This window comes from Pituophis catenifer, unplaced genomic scaffold (assembly GCF_029215685.1).
Source record: "Pituophis catenifer annectens isolate HBS135680 unplaced genomic scaffold, rPitCat1.0.hap2 SCAF_1, whole genome shotgun sequence".
Taxonomy (NCBI): domain Eukaryota; kingdom Metazoa; phylum Chordata; class Lepidosauria; order Squamata; family Colubridae; genus Pituophis; species Pituophis catenifer.
Window position 1 is genome coordinate 61,303,012 of NW_027256881.1, and position 18,617 is coordinate 61,321,628.

The 18,617-nt window shown below is 38.6% G+C and overlaps 1 protein-coding gene across 1 annotated transcript; it reads left to right on the forward strand.

Moving 5' to 3' along the window:
- The first annotated feature begins 4,775 nt into the window (after positions 1-4,775).
- On the forward strand, positions 4,776-17,733 carry LRRC73 (leucine rich repeat containing 73). Its single transcript, XM_070950105.1, has 6 exons — positions 4,776-5,047; positions 7,044-7,204; positions 10,689-10,811; positions 12,424-12,524; positions 13,776-13,959; positions 17,567-17,733. Exons 1-6 carry the CDS (start codon positions 4,776-4,778, stop codon positions 17,635-17,637), a joined length of 912 nt encoding a protein of 303 aa, XP_070806206.1. The 3' UTR covers positions 17,638-17,733.
- Positions 17,734-18,617: the final 884 nt, after the last annotated feature.

Consider the following 18,617-nt stretch of genomic DNA (forward strand, 5'->3'; position numbering starts at 1 on the left):
CATGGTGCAGGAAGCCGAATAGGCCATGCCCACCATGGCCACACCCACCCAGCAACCGAGCAGAAAACCTCTTGCTAAAATTTTTCAAGCCCACCCCTGTATAATTGTATTCCATAATTCCTCTAAGGTGGGAAAAGAGGGAAAGGAGTTCTCAGATAAGTCAATCCTACCTCTGATGTTAGGTGCCAGAACTGTTCTCTGCCTGGCTTTCTAGATCATAAGCAAATAAGTTGCAGCTATGTAAATTCAAAAGCTGGGCTCATGAGAGCAGAAGAAAGAATAGAGTATGACTATATGGTGACAGTGGTGACAGCAGCTCAAAGCAATTCCACAAGAGGACTTAACTTGAAAACAGTTCCAGCTTGCCCGTGATCATGGGGCATCAGCAGTGTTGGGGAGCTAATCCCAGTCATTTCTGATTCATCAGCAGCATTTCTGAAACGGCGATGATAAAGCTAATCCTTTCCTTTAAAATGCGGCAGCTCTGCAGAGCTGCTGGGCAACCCATGTCCCCATTTGCAAAAGCTGCTGCCTCCCTGTGGGCCACCTGTCTTTGCAGATTTTTCAAGGGGAAAAGTGGCAGAACAGCTTTTTACCTTGGATAGGGAGGGTGTCCATTTCTCTTTTACAGAGAATAGGCGTCAAGAGGATTTTTAGGGCAGAGCAATAACTCTTTGCTTCTCACTGCAGCAAGGTGAGTAGAAGATTGTGATAATGAATCACTATTGGCACTCGGGGGAATGGAAAAAGTAGAGTGTGAAAATGTACTGAGCCAAATTCTGAAACCTGTTATCCCTGATGGATCAACACACTCACTATAGATGGCATAGGTCAGCTGAGTTCCATTTGATTATTCCCCCTAAAGGTCCCTGTACGAAGGCTATATGTCTTGGCTCAGATAACCAAGAAAGTGGCCAAGCGTTTTGCTGATATCACACTGGTTAGATATCATGCTAAGTCATTAAATGGTTTTTCCTATGTACAGTTTAAACATTAAGCTTCACACGCTGTCATGACTCTAGGCAATTGTGGCCTGCTAAATGATCTGTGATAGCACAGTCAATGGCAACAATGAATTCTGAGGGAAGGGCCATTATTTAAGCCCATCAGCATCCAACCATCTCTTTCCCCATTGAAACACCCCTACATAGCATGTAAATAGAGCGCCAGGCTCTTGTGCCTTAAAGCTGTAGCAGGTAGCAAAATCTGGGACTAAGGATTGGGCTAAAAAAACATAGGCTCATGCATATGTATACCAGACGTGATTGCATTAGTATAAGCAAATTAGCAAGAACAAAACCAATTATTATCAAAACCAGTTGTTGCCTAATTTTATTAACAACCCTGCTTAAAGACTACTGATTAATAGCTTCTTAAGATTCTTTTCCCAAGACTAAACATTTCCAGTCCCCTTAATCTCTTTTTATAGGACATAGTTTCTAGATTCTCGATCATCCCTGTTGCTTCTCTCCGAACATATCTAAATTGGTCTCAATCCATATTTGTGGTACTCAAAATTGGGCCCTATACTGAAAATGAAGAATGATTAATGCAGAAAAAAGACCTATTTCTGATAATGCAAGGTAAAATATATTTGCATTATTTATATTGCAGCCATTATTTATTGAATTTATATGCCTTCCATCTCCATGATAATGCAACTCTGGGCATCATGTTATATGGCTGACTCACATTCAGTTTGTAGTAACACAACAACATACAATTCAATTTTCTTTTATTTTTTTGAATTTTTTTAAAAATTTCTTTTAATACAAAACATTCCATCATTCATTAAACAGTGTGTCGTCTGGGTACATTTTTTTTTGTGCCATAACAATTAAAGCTTACCACCATATTCATTATTTATATCTATACAATTCAAGTTTCTTGATGAGTACCATTGATAGCTGGGGAATTCTGGGAGTTGAAGTCCTTCCACCTTAAAATTACAGACTTTGAAAAACACTGTCCTAATTCTTATATGGTTTTCCCTCAACTAAGAAGCAGACCTTATGATTCACATTCTGGAGGATGGACTCTGATTTTGTAAATGGAAAAGGAAGCTTTTCCATTTAGCTCTTCCTTCTGAGGTGAAAGGGCTGAATTGTTGGAAGAAAAATTCAGGTCCAGTTCCAAGCCAGGAATAAAATGAAGAGTAATTGGAAAGAAAGATTGTTTATTGGTGAACAGAACCAAGACACACACAGTGTGCAGTTTTGGGAGAGCTGACAAAAATGGAATTGAGAGTGGGTGGGTTTTATACCTTCTGGATTCCTATGGGGTCATGTAGGGGTCATGCTGGCTCTATAGACAAAAGGGGAAATGCAAATCTTAGGTGTTTGTCTGAGCTAATCTTGTCAACCTTTGGCTTGTTGCTTATCTGAAGTTTCTGTCTGACCCAGTCTTTCTGAATGAATTACCAATTCTGCATTTCTAAAAGCTGGCCTCTTCAGTTTCTGCTTGGGGCAGGGAGACTGGGCTGGTTTCTGCCTCCCTTAATATGTTTTCCCCATTTCTCCTTTAGGGGAAATATTCTATCCTGCCTTTTATATATCCCCAAAAATATTTCATTCTCTAGGAGGGTGGGTGGGTGCTGACTTTCTACAGAATCTGGTTGAAGGAAGAAAAAAAAAACACACCAATATCTCTGAGCATCTGTCAAGTAACCTGCGGGACTCCAAGTATGGTCTTCACCATTTGGGGGTCTGGTGTTCTCCCCAGGAATTTCCACCAGAAGCATCCACAAGAAGTTTATCCAAAATGAAGACATCCCCTCGTATCTAGTCCAGCTATTGCTTTTTAAGATAATTGCAATTCTCCCATCGAGCCCCACCTGGGCTCGATACTTTTTTTTTTAGTAATTTTTTTTATTTTTTAAGACAAACAAACATTTAATACATCAATCCTCCCTTCCCTGTGACATCTCAGTGTTATCTTCTAGGCTTCTTCTCCATCTTCCATAAGTTTCTTCTATTTTCTTTTCTTTTATTTTTTTTAAATATACTTTATTAGTTTTTTTAAATTGTAGAAAACATCAAATCTCCATTAACATCCGAGGTGTCGTGTATTTACATATTTGCAAAATATATATATCAGATTAATTCAAAGCCACCATTACTAAAGATAAGCATATCCTAACATCACGATCTTATTCTATTATTCCACCATTTATACCACCTTTCCCCATACTACATAGAATTTTGAGTTCACATCATTATTAAGATCACTTGTTAATTTTGCCATTTCTGCACATTCTAGGATTTTGTTTATTAGTATTTCCTCTGGAGGAGTTGATTTATCCTTCCAGTACTTTGCAAAAACTAGTCTGGCCGCTGTTGTAATATGAATTATGAGATGGTGTTATCTTCTAGGCTTCTTCTCCATCTTCCATAAGTTTCTTCTATTTTCATCTTCATCATTCTATCTTCATCTTCAGAAATCTTCATTCTAACATTTCATTGCTTAATCAATATTGTAATCATCATTTATACATAATTACGGTATCAGTCATTTATATCTCTTTTCCAACCAACTATAAAAATAATTCCATGTTTTAAAATATTCTGATTCCTCCTTATCTTTAATCATCAGGGTTAATCTATTCATTTCTGCACAATCTAATTTTTTTTCCCTACTTGGATACTTTTATTTTTCTCTCCAGACCGGAAGGGAAGAAGAGGTACAGGAGAGGGATGCTGCAGGGATCAGCCCGCGGAGGGATTTAGTGGGAAAAGTGGTGGCTGCAGGCGCCGCCGAGTGGTTGTCTTGGCAAGAGGCGGCGGCGGCGGCGGCGGCGGCAGTATCGGAGGGTAGCCATAGAAACCGGCCCAGCGCCATATCAAACTGGATCCTTCCTTCCCCCGGGACACAAGGAGGGAGGAGGCGGGACTGGCCGGATCCGCTCCGCGCGTCGGTCAAGCTGCGTCAAGGGCTGCAGCGGTAGCCGCGGGTGCGGTAAAAGCAAGAGGAGGAGGAAGCGCCCGCAATCTCCGGGCCGGAGGAGTCGGGCCTTGGTTGCTGCCAGAGGAGAGCAGGTGTGGCAGCCGGGAGGGAGCACCAAGGCGGCGATCAATCCCCCAGGCTGGCCACTCGAGCCCTGCGGATTGGAAGAAGCGCGCCCGGGGAAAAGCGGGGCTTCTTTGAAACGGGAGAAAACCCGGAAGATACTCGGCGGATCCTTCACCGGCGGACGCCTGGTTCCCGCTTCTGCAGAATCCAGAAAATCCGCCTTGCCCAGCTTTTAAAACCCTGGAAAGACTTTGGCTCTGATTTGGATTTTGCAATTTCTTCTTCCTGGGATTTTTCTGTTTGCGCCGCCGATCAGCCCGCTCACTTTCCCACCCATCCTTAGAAATGGAGCGCGCTCCCTTTTCCCCCTGTCTAGACGGCAGGCGCTGTTAACCCTCCGAGCTTTTAACTCAAGATTTGCGCGGGATTTACTTCAATGCAACCAAGGCGCGTGGGTTGATGTGTCTCCGCGGGTGGGTCCGAGTTCGTGCAATACGTCCGGCAGGATTTTTTCCGAATTGCATATTGTTTTTTGATCAATGCATTCCTTTGATTTAAAATTGCACCCAATCCTCCGATTTTACACCGGATTAAAAGACTGCCGGTTCTCTCCTTTTTGTAACGCGCTGCTTTTCTCCTTTTCAACTGGATCGCAGAGCGCTCCTGGTGCGCTAATCTGGGTTTCCCATATTTTTTTTTTTTTTGAGTAGAGCAATCCAGATTAACGTAGTTAAAACTGCGGAAGGTGTTTGCTGGTTTTCAGAGCGATGTTGCCAGGATCTATTCAGATCTCTGGGGAGACTTTATCCAGTGCAGAGATTCGGGATATTTGTGAGAGCTTGCGGGAGAACTCCATCAAACTGCTTTCCCTCCGTGGTTGCCAAATTTCCGATAGAGATTTCGGTCGCATCTGCAAGGGGGTGGCAGAGTCTCATTCCTTGGCTCAACTTAATCTTAATTTAGGGATTGTTTCCAATATCAATCGGGTCAAGCAATTGGCTGAAGCTCTGAAGACAAACCGCTCTGTCCAATCTTTATTGTGAGTAGCTCCCCGTCCCCCCTTTTAGTACCAACCGAGAATGTTGCCTCTTACTCCAGTGGTGCAAATCCTGCAGGGCAAATGCTGTGTTGGTTTATTTAAAAGTTATGTTTCATTGACATAAATGGAATGTACTCAGGCGTGAGAGAGATCTATTATAATTCCTTAGCATATCCTTTCAATATTGTTAAATGGTTATTGTTCCAAAGAAACATATCTTCCTGCCCTGGGAAGGTGGCATTTTAATGCATCTTAAAGAACCAGAGGTCATCCAATCCTAAATATCGATAATTACAGCAATTGAATTCTCCAGAGTAATACGTAGTCTTTAGTAAATGCCACAAATTAGAATGTTTGCTATTTGGGCTGGAGCTGATAAGAAGTCAAAATCCAATAGATTTTAGTAGAAATGCAATTTCCCCACCTTTGGTTAAGAAAGCATGAAAACATAGACCCATATTTTGCCATTCTGTTGCATTATGTTGGTGGAACAGTTAAATGAGCTTCCAAATCTTGTATTAATTTTCTGAGGAGGTCTGGGACAGTCCTCTTAAATTTATTATAATTTTTTAAAAAGCTGCTTCAGTCCCTATAATTGCAGGTTGTATGATTTTCATTTACCTAATCCAAATACAGTGATACCTTGGTACTTGTCATTAATTGGTTCCGGGAGATGCAATGAATACCAAAAACTATGAGTACCAAATACATTTTTTTCCAGAAGGAATAATATAAATAAATTTAATGCATTCCCAAACCAAGGACAATGTACATTTTAAGGCAATACGTAAAAAGATAGGGTTGTATACCATTACTTTACATGAGAAATAAACCTAAAAGCTAATAGAGTAAATAAAATAAAAACTTCACTTTATCTGTACTAATGAGAAAAAAAGTGCAAAAATATACCACAGAATTACCACAGAAACTAAGACAAGACTGCCAGAGGACGTGTAGAGGGCAAGAGCTGCCCGTGTGACTATCGGCTGGAAAAGGTAGTGAGTCACAAGGTAACCAACACCGACAAGGTCTAACTTGTGTGTTGAGTACCAAACAAAGGATAAGTACCAGGACAAAATTTTCTCAATAAAAAGCGTGGAGTAACAAATTCGATGCTACTGGGTACCAAGGTACCACTGTAGTCAGAATAACTTCAACCAGTAATGGATATGGCTAATGCCAATTATGAATTTGAAGTTTGAAGAAGTGTACATTATTTCTTAAAACTTACCCTATTGGTTCTCAAATAATGACAGTTTTCTTTAGTATTTTTTTAATGTATTTTTATCAGGAAAATAATACACAACCCTTTCTGATACTTATTGTGCTTTTAGAAAGGTGGGGAATGGCTGCCTTTGATACAGAACAGGTTGACCTGAACTTGAATGTTTGTTACAAAAAAAAAAAAAAAAACCAGCAGAATGTCTTACTCCTAAATTAACAAGTAATTTTCATGAACAAGAATCTACCTAAGAAAAGTCTCAGAGGGGTCCAGCCTTGGCAACTTTAAGATTTAAGATGCTAGCTGCTAGCTGGGGAATTCTGAAAGTTGAAGTCCACAAGTATTAAAACTGCCAAGGTTGGACAAGGTTGGATTTCAAGATCCCTTCCAAGAAAAGAAATAGGCTCCCAAACAAGACAATTGAGACAAAAATATGTATAAATGGGCTTTTAGAGAAGACGTTTTATCGAGCATTTTCTCTGCCTGTTTCAGACGGATCAAGTGTTCCTATCCTCCATTTTAATCTTCCTGTGTTTTTCTACCAGTGCCTGGTTTCATTCTAATTTCTGAAAAACAAGTACATATGCAGCAAGTATGCCAACTGGTATTTCTCAACGTCAGCAACTTTAAGATGTGTGGATGCTGGCTGACAATTGTGGGAGTTGATATTTACACATCTCAAAGTTGCTGACGTTGAGAAACACTGACCTAGGATTTGTTTATCATTTGCAAGTCAAAGAAAAGAGAGTCTATAAGTCCTTTTTCTTTATGCAGCCTTCATGGAAGTCCTTTGACAGATGCTGGTCTGGCCATTCTCAACCCAGCTTTATCCATCCATCCCTCCCTTGTGGCCTTGGATTTAGGGGACTGCATGCTGGGGGATGAAGGTATCAACTTGATTTGTGGCCTTCTTCCTCCTGATGGGGCCAAGTCAGGTAAGGAAGAGAGGACAAGTCAACTTTTGCAGCTGTCTCTTTGATCTTTTGCTCTATCAAAGCAAAAGGGATGGCGGGAGTGACAAGAGTTCCTTATCCAAAAGAAATTATGGCTTTGGTTTCTTAGTGCAATGGGCTCAAACCAGAAATCCTCTGGTAGATTATGAGGCTTAAAGGAGTTAAGAATAAATGAGTTTCAAGTAAAATGTTTTTAAACATTTAATAAAATTATATTCAAAAATGATTTTCAACTCCTCACAGACAATATTAAGAACAGAAGTGTACTTCTTTTCATGTGAAACTAAAATGGGCCTAGATATAGATATAAATATAGATATAGATAGATGATAGATAGATAGATGATAGTTAGTTAGATAGATAGATAGATAGATAGATAGATAGATAGATATAGATACAGACACACACACACACACACACACACACACACACACACACACACAACTCGGTACCCTAGAGATGTGAAGCATTCTTCTATAACATAAAAGATTTTTTGTAAATATGATTTGTTTTTAGCAAAACAACTAAATATAGCAAATTTCAAACAAATCTGTAATTAGAAAAAGTACCAGAGAATGCTCGACTGAGTAAAATACTCCTTTGCCTTTCTGAATTTATAATCTGTCCCCCCCCTCCCACCTGCCATTCTTCACTAATTTCTAACCCAGATTCCAGTAGGAATTCAAGAGTAGAAATGCTGAATGTATGTTCTGCTGAATATGGATCCTTGGTCTAATACAAAAATAAATGAATAGATCTGTGCTTATATACACATACAATCATGCACACACACACACACACACACACACACACACACACACACAGTTATATAACATACACATCAGTGGTAGGTTGCCCCTGATTTGCATCGGTTCTATAGAACCGGTAGTAAAACCGGTGGGAGGCTCCGCCCACCAACCCCGACGTCATCAGAACGCTTCTGTGCATGCCCCATTGCGAACCGGTAGTAAAGGTAAGTATAACCCACCCCTGATATACATACATACACACATTGTGGAGGCTCTCCTCTGATTTGGGGCAATCATAATAGAATGATAACATCCAAGCATAAAGTTTTGGTTACGGCATCCAAGATTCAGTAATTGGGAATAATACCACTTTGGGGAGTTTAGTAAAGCCTGTAGAGTTGTCTCAAAGAGAGATGGACGGCAAACAAATCTAATAAATAATACCACAAGGACAAAGTTTTGTTTGTTTTGTTTTGTTTTCTGTAAAAACTCAACTGAGCTAAATCCAGGACAAATTCATAATACTGGATGTTTTTATTTCCAAGATTGTTTCTAAAGGATTTAAAGCATTCCAACTAGATTAGGAAATTCAAATCAACAGAGGAAAGATTAGTTTAAATTAAGCATTGTGTAAATAAATTTGAGCTCAAGCTTCAATTGTGACCAATCTAGACTGCTGATACAATAGTATGTACAACACAAACATAGTTGTTAAGAATTTGGATGGAACATTTCTACCTAGCCAAAACATTATAGGGGAAGATCTGGGTACCCCACAACAGCTGAGCAACTACTTTTGCAACATTTATAGGCGGTTAGTTCTATTTACCTCAGGAAGAAAGATTGTTTGGGCGCTTTCAACCAGTTTCTGCCTGATAGGAAACTACTGCTATATGGAAAGCAACCTACTGAGATCTGTAAAACCTGATTTGCTCTGCATATGTATTTTCAATTTACCTGCTTTCTGTATTTGGCTAGGGTTTTTTTTTTAACAACCTGCCTCTGTTTTTCCATTAGGAAAACAGATAATTAAGAATTCCTCAATACACAATAGATTGCAAGAGGCTATAAAGCTCTCTTGTACTAGCTGATGTCAAGGAAAGTACCACTAATATAAACAAGCGGAAAGATGTCTGTTATATTGTTATTTTTTTTTCTTTTCCAAGTTGGAATTAAATTAGACTGTGACCATGATGATTACTTTTGAGCTTCAGTTAAGGATAAATTTGTTGAATAAGAAACAATCATTTGAGTTTGCTATTAGTAATTGTACTTCTTTAAGCATTCATCCTTAAGAATCAAATCAAATGCTGATTTTAAATGCACAAAAGTTACATAAATGAACTTCCTGAAATTATGGTACCATATTTCCCTGAAAATAAGACCCTGTCTTATATTTTTTTGAACCCTGAAATAATCGCTTGGCCTTATTGCGATGCACTCAAAAGCCCAATTGGGCTTATTATCAGGGAACTTATTTTTTGGGAAACGGTATATTTTAAAAATTAAGTAATAAGTAATGCAATCTTGTTTTTCTGATTATCTAAAACCATAATAATCTTCCCCTGGAACATATAACTATGATATATATATTTATTTAATTGAAGACTGTAACATCTTGCCTAATTATATAGTCTCTAATTATATAGTACAGTATGTTTGCATACATTATCAGTTCAGCTGATCAGACATATGCATTAATATGGAAAAGTGTAAAATTCTAATCAGCTGCAGGTGTGGAAATATACCCCTAAGTCAAAGGGTAATGAATGTATACATCATTTTAAGCACATATTCACAATATAGCTTAATAAACAATATTCCATTTTGAAAGTATATTTTTGTTTATAGCATCCTGGGGTTGTAGACAAGACATATAAACTGTAATACAGGTCAGTCTGTTATATTTATCTTTTTTAAATTGATAACCCTCAGTTCTCGACTTACGACCACAAAGTTTCCGCTGCTAACAAAGCAGTTGTTACATAAGTTTTGCAATAGTTGTGAATCATAGCACTTGTTCAGGGAAGTTGGCTTTCTCCATTGTCCTTGCTTGTTGGAAGCCAGCTGGGAAGGTTACAAAAGGTGATCACATGAATTTTGATCAGTCATAAGCGTGAAAAATGTCACGTCACTTTTTTTTAGTGCCGTTGTAACTTTGAACGGTCACTAAACAGAAGGGTTGTTAGTCAAGGACTACCTGTAACTATTGTTTGGATTGGAGAATCAGAGAGCAGAACTTCAAATATTCCTGAAGCAGTTTTCCCCAATCTTGGGCTCCAGAAGTTGTGGGACTGCAAGTTGCAACACTGGGCCATAGTGGTTAGGATTTCTGTTCTCATTTCAGCACATCTGAACAGCATTAGTTGGGGAAAGGTAGAACATGGTCAGATATTTAGCTTATTGTTACATTATTGTGACAATTGGGGGTGGTAAAGGTAACACTGTTGGAGCTTGCCTCTCAGCCACTCAAGCAACTCGAGCTTCTTTTGTTCCTGAAAATGTTTTGCTCCACTTCTTGTTTCTCCATATCTAACATAGGTTACCAAATAATTGTAGTGCTAGTTTGAACAATAGTGTGTTGAAAATATATTTTGAGGTTAATTGATCAGGGTTGGATAAGTTTCACCTACATTAATAATTCAGTGATATCAATGGAATGGAAGAGACTTTGTAAAAGTTGCCTTGAGGTCACCTGGCTTTTCTTTTATACCTAGGATTGAAGGAACTGACTCTCAGTGCAAATTCTGGCATCACCCCCAAGGGATGGGGACGTCTGGCTATTGCAGTGGCTCATAGTTCCCAGGTGCGAGTGTTGAACTTGGACTACAATCCCCTGGGTGAGAGGATTATTTGGATTTGGATACTTGGCAGTGTTTGTGTGTCCTTCCAGCTACTAGAGATCTTGTTGGGCTTATACAGGTTATAACATTTAAGGCTTGCATCTTAAAACAAATCCAGATAATACCCAATGGAACTACTTAGAAGGCCATTATGCCTTCTCGGTTAGGAAACAAAGTCAAATTGCCTTATGCCATGGCTGCCGAGTTTTTGGGTTTGCCTGGGCCTCATTGACTGAAGAGGAATCGTCTTGGGCAGCATATAAAATATGTAGTTACTGTATATAAATAACAAATTTCCTTTAATTTTTAAAAATAAATCTTGTAGGGCTTCATTACTCGCTGTCCAGGACCTGATGCGGCCTGTGGGTTTGCCATGCTTGCCTTATACCAATAGTAATTTAAAAGCAGTTTATTCTGTCCTCTAACCAAGAGGACCTAAGGACTTATGAGAAGACTACTTGGAAAAAAAAGCAAATTTGGCAGCTGGTGAAGCTGCTTTCTACAAAATCAACCCAATTGTGCCAGCTTATCCGGTGTTTTTATCTCAATCTTCTATAGCCCATTGTCTTCTGGATGTGTTGAGACTGTACCACCTGATCTTCAAAGGCTGGTAGGGACTTGGTAATTTTCAGTCAGGTCTTCCCCCAATCTAGTTTTTTTTTTCCTTGTCTGTAAGCCAGGGCCTATTTTGTCAGGAATAATCTTCCACCCACATGCTTAAAATAAAAGCAATAAAAAAAAGCTTAAGAAACCACTCCATAATTGAAAGCTAAAACCACAAAACCAAACCTGCCATCATCACATACTCTATTCTATTCTGGAAAAGTAGGACGGAGGACTACCCCATTCTACACAAAGGAAGGGCAACAGAGCACTATTGGGCCATCTGGAACCAAGATTATGAGCTTCTCCTGCAGACTCCGTGGCAGTACCTCATTTGTGGGGTAATTGGCTGGATTCTATCCCACATCCTGTAGATCTTTATCCCGGGCTTGGTGGGCATAAGTTATCCCTTTCCCAGCTGCCGCTTCAAAAAATAGCAAGGCAATGAGGAGTTTCAACAGTAGTTGCCATGGAAACTTCTTTTCTTCCCAGCTGCATTGCTGAGCTGATTTGGCAGCTGATGAGCCAGGCTGCTCTGTACTACTCATCCATAACCCCCCTTCCCCCCCCCCCCACACCTCAGTTCCCAAGGAGCGGTGTGTATCTTTTCATCTGCTAACCAATCATAAACTGCTAGAGCTAGAGGGCTACTCAGAGACAAGGAGAGACAAGGAGTACTCGGAGATTTGCTCAGTGTTTGAGGATTTTTTTTAATTGTTTGGCTATAGTTTGCCAAGGATGAAAAGCAGGAGGAAAAGGAGAATTTCCTCACCATTGCCTAGCATCGTGCACTGTCAACACACAGTAAAGTATTAACACAGCATCTTCTATATAAAGCTGCAACTATGGAATTCAGCATTAGGAGCCATAATCTGAGAGAAAGTGGAGAAACTTTCAGTATTCAGATGACTGTGGATGTCCCTCACGTTCTGCTACTCTTGAAGTGGCTGCATCTGGTAGAGTTGCACTATGCTTTTCTCACATCTCCTGGCTTTCTGTTCCATAGGTGACCAGATAGCAGCAATGCTGGCTGTTTCAGTGGCATCCAGCCGCACCTTAGAAGTTTTAGACTTGGAAGGGACAGGACTTACCAACCAGTCAGCTATGGTAAGGAAATATCTCTTTTTGTTGCCCTTATTTCTCTTGCCAGTCATGAAAGTCAGTGTGACCAACTGCAAAGCTTGCACATAATTCCCCTCCCAGTGTATTTTTCCTTTTCTCAAGGGACGCAAGAATTTACAATTACTTAAAACTTTATGATGTGGAAGATATCCTACCTCCCCTTAGATTTTGGTTTGATGTGAAGGGAGTGTAGATTTTGAATCAACAAAGATGGACATAGTCATAAGTGTTAGATAGGGTGAATTAGTGATAAAAGTACTGATTCTCTTTAGTGATGCAGAACTTGCTCTATGTAATTAAGGCAATAGGAAGAAATACAACTGTTTTAGGTTAATTGGCCATTCAAGCCTTGTTAATCCCATGTCATAATAAATACATTTTAGATCTTGCAGGACTCGGTCTGAGTCGGTCACCAGAACCAAAGGTTTATTCCTCCAAGCTTTCAGGATCATGCTGAAGCCCGTCCTCAGGGAACTTCTCTCTCTTCAGAATGTGTGCACGTGGCTGTTCTAGGAGTTGTATTTATACGATGCCTGATTGTGTGTGGCTTTTAGTTGTTAATTAGGATGTTGATGGCCAGCTATTAAGTAGTTAGTTGTTGTTTCCTTGTGCTGCCCACACACTTGGCTCCTACATACATGGTAAGCTGGTGGTGGTACATCAGCAGTCTTATTGACTGGTCAGGGGCCCGTTTCCCAGGCCTCAATAATTTCTCTGGCTATTTTTGTCCCTGCTCAGCCAACAATCTTAATAGCTGCAAAATTGAATGCATGTCCTTGTTCATTGCAATGAGTTTGGGTCCTCTCATCTAACCGTTTGCTCTTGTTCTTGCAGTCTGGTGGTTAGCTTCCTCCCAATCTGTCACGGGGCAATTTATGCAGGGAATCTGGTAAATTACTTTAGAATTTTCTCCCACCTCCCAATAGCAATAGCACTTAAGACTTATATACCGCTTCATAGCCCTCTCTAAGCAGTTTTACAGTCAGCATATTGATCCCAACAATCTGGGTCCTCATTTTACAGACCTTGGAAGGATGGAAGGCTGAGTCAACCTTGAACCTGGTGAGATTCGATCTGCTAAACCGCTGGCAGCCAGTGATCAGCAGAAATAGCCTGCAGTATTGCACTTTAACCACTGCGCCACCATGATGTTTGTAGTGCATTTTAGATCTTTTTCTTCCCTGGTGACTAGAGCGAGCTGTTTTTCATGATGCCTCATGTTCTGACTCAATTCAGATCCTATTGGACATGGTGGAAAACTATCCAACAGCTCTGAGGACATTGATCCTGGCAGAAAACAACATTAGTCCTGAACTACAGCAGCAAATCTCAGACCTTCTTTCAGAGGGCGAGGAGGAAGATGAGACTGTGAACCATGAAGTGATGGCCAGAGAGAAGAATTCCTGGATCTGTCAAAGCAGTAAGATTGGCTCCTTGAGAATGGGAGGTGACACTAAGTGGGAGATTTACACGCATGTGGAATTAGGATACTACATTTTTTATCTTTTGATTTATTTGGAAAGAGAAGAATTTTCTTTACTAGAACACTGATCATTTAGTCTCTAGTATGTTTTTATCATACTGTAAAACTAATTTGTATTTCAGTCAGTTTATCTGACTTTATAAAGGGGAAAAGTATATTAAGCCATGTAGAACAGCTTAAACAGACCAGATACGTAAATAGCCCATTAGTTGAGATTCCTAGTGATGAGATGTTTTTTCAAATATAGAGGAATTCTATATTTCAGATCTCCACATAATTTGATGGAGAATGGATATGTTCTCATTCTTGTAATTTTGAAGTTTTGATACTTGTCTCTCCAAATTGTATTGTTCTTTCGTCCCAGTATTTATTTGTATTAGCATAATTGGCATAGTTTATCTAGAACTGAAATTCCTCTTTCAGGATGAAATCTTAATAGAAGCCGATGGATACTAAATTTGAATATAAACTAATAGTTAATGCTTTCATGGAGATGGCAAGCCACTTCCAAAATCTTTTCAAGAAAACTGCAGGGAAGACTTCTGGGGAAGAAACAACAAGCTGAAGATGGCACCACAAAAGGTGAAGCTGACCATGACAGAATGAAGACCCAGCAACTGCCTCTCCACAATTTCTCTTCAGACAATGAGAGGATCACAAGTGCTCCAGATAGTTGTTCCTCATGGGGAGACCATGAGACAGTGATCTCAGTAGCTTTAAAACTCTGGGAGATTAGGGAATAGCCATCTTGTTCAAACTCCATTTGGTTCCTCAAAAAGACACTTGGTTTGCATACTCCCTTTCCTAATCACTTTTGGAAAATACATGTTAACTGCTTTTCAGCTATAAGGAACTTTCAAATCAACAAATTTTATAATACCCAGTGAGTCTCTTTCAATCCTTGTGAAATAAGTTTGAAATAGCAATAGCACTTAGACTTATATACTGCTTCACAGTGCTTTACAGCCTTCTCTAAGCTGTTTACAGAGTCAGCCTATTGGCCCCAACAATCTGGCTCCTCATTTTACCGACCTCAGAAGGATGGAAGGCTGAGTCAACCTTGAGCCTGGTGAGATTCGAACTGCCAAATTGCAGGCAGGCAGCAGGCAGCAGAAGTAGCCTGCAATACTGCACTCTAACCACTGCACCACCATGGCTTATTTATTAAATACTTAATGATTTTTTTTTCTAGAATAAACAGCAAAAAGGATGATTAAAGCTTTGATTTTATAACAGACTAAGGGTTCAGATAAATTTCAAAAAAATATTTTGAAATTAATTGTAAAGAATCCTTGTGGGAAAATGCTTTTGTTTTGAGTTCCTTTACAAAAATAATATAGTAAAACAAGAAAACTGCAGAGACTTGTCTAGGCAGTCACCAGGTGACATTAAAATGCAGATACACCCTAAATAAATGCTTTCATATTGAAAGCTATTTTCTTGAATCATTCATATAAATGGTATGTGGAAGTAGTAATTAATAGAGTCACCTACCCTGCTTACAAACACACACCAGTCTGGTTTCCAATTTATTTATTTCTATATGCAGCAGTTCCATAATTAAAATCAGAAGTTAGATACGGTTGCCCCTTCAATATGTATATACAATTAATGCAGCAATATGTTATTATCTTGGGGAGACAATGTAGTACCAATGAATATCTTTTCTGTTTCTAATTTTAGAAAAGAAAGGAGCTAGTTTGCTGCGTCTTTACGTAAACAATACCTCTAATTTCCACATAGGTCCAAAACCATGTACTTGGAAAATAGAAATGGAAACAGCCTAGTTCTTCATTTGGAGCTATAAACACTTATCAATTAAATAAATTAAGAGAGGAAAATACAATTCTGTGAAAAAGTATGTGCCAATTTTTAAAACATGCTGAATGTTTGTTTATCTTAGTATATCGCTGATACTAAAAGTCATTGGAGCGTCATACAGGCCATGGTGATAAATAGAATCAGAGCAAACATATAAATACCAAGACCTGCTGCTTCTTTCTTTTAAAAATGATTTTTTTAAGGATTTTAAAAAATACATTCCAAAGATCAGCCCTAACCACCATTCAGTGCCATTGTAACTTCAAAGGGCTCCTGAATGAATGGTTGTAAACTACTACTTGTAATAAAAGATAGCACAAACTGAAATCAGGAAAAAAAAAAAAGACTAGAAAAAAGTAAAAATTCAAAGAAAAAAGAAAGAGGGGAGAAAAAACCAATAAAGAAATCATTTCTGAACTTTACAAGTACAAACAAAATTTTCCCATCCTCTAAAATATTACAGATGGATCACTTTCCTCCTATAAGCTATCACTTATCCATTGGCAAATCCATAAAACCTTATTTTTGTCCAGATGTTGGCAAAAAGCTTGTAAAGGCTTCCCAGTATTTCATAAATATGTCATATTTTAATCCTGACATCAACTTTGCATTCCTTCCTTTTGCTTCTAATAATCCTTAATTCATTCTGCTGCTCTTGTAGGATATGATCTCACTTCAATTTTTGTTTTCCCATCTCAAAAGATTTATTCGTAAATCTGATAAAAAGTCATTATCCAGGGTTATTTTGTCTTACCATTTGTAATTCCATTTTGTCTGTCATCTCCGACTTATAGTCCAGAATTTATTTCCAAGTATTTCTGCATTAATACTTGTGTATCCCTTTCATCTTGTCAGTCTTCCAAAATATTCCCTTTCAGTTATCATTTCTTTTTCAAAATCTTTTGGAAGTAATACATTCTTATACTGTAGGAAAACACTGTTCCTGACGTATTAGCTACCAGATGCAAACCCCATTCTTCAAAAATGTCCTGAAATGTCTTAAATGTCATAACCGTGTTTGTCATTGGTAGGTTTCACAAGACTTTTTCCTTTCTTCTGCCTGAAGTCTTTAGTCCCCTCTAGTGTTAAAATTTTTAAATTGCAAAATTTCAAATTTCTATTGCTTATTTTCTAATAGACTTAATTCATATTCCCATGATAATACTGGGTTTTTAAAATTATTTCCAAAAGCTTTTAACAAAAGTCCTAATATTCCAAAACTGTCTGATCCCTTAATTTGTTTGTAACTTTTTAAGATTAACTTATTAAGCTTTTTGCTGTTTTACCTCAATTTCTTTTAATTATGCAGGCTGTTACTTTATCTTTTGTATTGGAACAAATGTTAACTCACCGGGTGGTTTTACGAACTTGTTGCTTCCAAGATTTTTTGCAACTTTATAGTAATTACACTTCAAAAGGTGTTTAGAAAGGGAGGTTTAATGAACCTGGTGTTCTTAAAAGGCTCTGCTGAAATTGAGGATGACTTCCTCAATTTTTCCTCAACCATCTCCTGGCGGTGAAACCTGCAGGAAACTGTTGTTATCACTAGATAGAGATGGCTGGATTTTTGCTGTTGTAATTTTGAGATGAAGTCAAAAGAGAAATTCTCACAGGCTGAAAATTAACCATTTTGCTTTTGGATTTTGGCAGCATTATCTACGGGGCCGAAAGGAAGATAAAAAGTTGCCAGTGTCAATGCTAAAGAAACTTTTTTCCATTTCAGATTCTAGTTCCCAGATGGTCTTGGTAACATCAGGCCTTGGAGAAAGTCTATTAGCGGAAACAGAGATGTGAACAGAATGTCTGATGCGAAAAATATTTCCATGTACTTTATTTGGAAAGATCGTATATTGGTGGAAATGTGTATTTTCACACATCTTGTGTAATGTCTACTGTGCTTCTGAATTCATGTGTGCACAAAGCAAAGACAGGAAAGCTAATATGCCTGTATGCAAATACTGGGCTGTGTGACTGGAGATCCATATACTAGTCACCTTTTCTTTCCTGCTCTGGAATCAGATCCTAATTAATCAGTCCTTATCATCTGCTTTTGATGATTCAGTTGCTGTATTTTTATACTTTGCCATACTTAACTGATCTTTGGGAGAAGCTGCATTTTTTCAGATGTATATATTTATGTATAAGAGAAATTCTTTTTATTGCTTGTATTTATGCTTGGGTAAAATTTTATAAAATTCACAAAAACATGGCAGAGTTCTGATCTACGTATGGATGAAAAAGTTAGAAAGGAGGAGATGTACGCTGAAAATAGTAACAGCTCACCTGAGTATGTCATTAGTAAAACACTTTGGCTGCTTGACTCCACGTATCTTATTGTCTTACGAAAAGCAGAATGCTAAGAGTTATGTTGCAAGAACCTTTTCAGCCAAGGCCTACACTGAACTCAATTTCATGTCTTTACTTTCTCAAATCCATTTTGATATACTCTTTGTTTCACAAAATGACAATAGGCCATTAAAAATAGAAGCTACAGCAATCACATAATTGATTGTGGAAATAATATTGATAAATTAATTTAATAAATAAAATGTGGATGCCACCCAACTCTCACATGATTCTGGATGGCTCTTCCAAGTTGGGGCTGAAATGAGAGAGTGCATACAGTAGTCCCCAAAGACAACTTCTTGTCAGTGAACAGGTTGCACTGCTCAGATAGCTAAGGCCAAGTAAGAGGCCCATAGTAGCACATTATCCATTCTCACCTCCCTATCCCACTTCAAGAGGGGAACACAGTCAACTACCAAAGCTGCAGG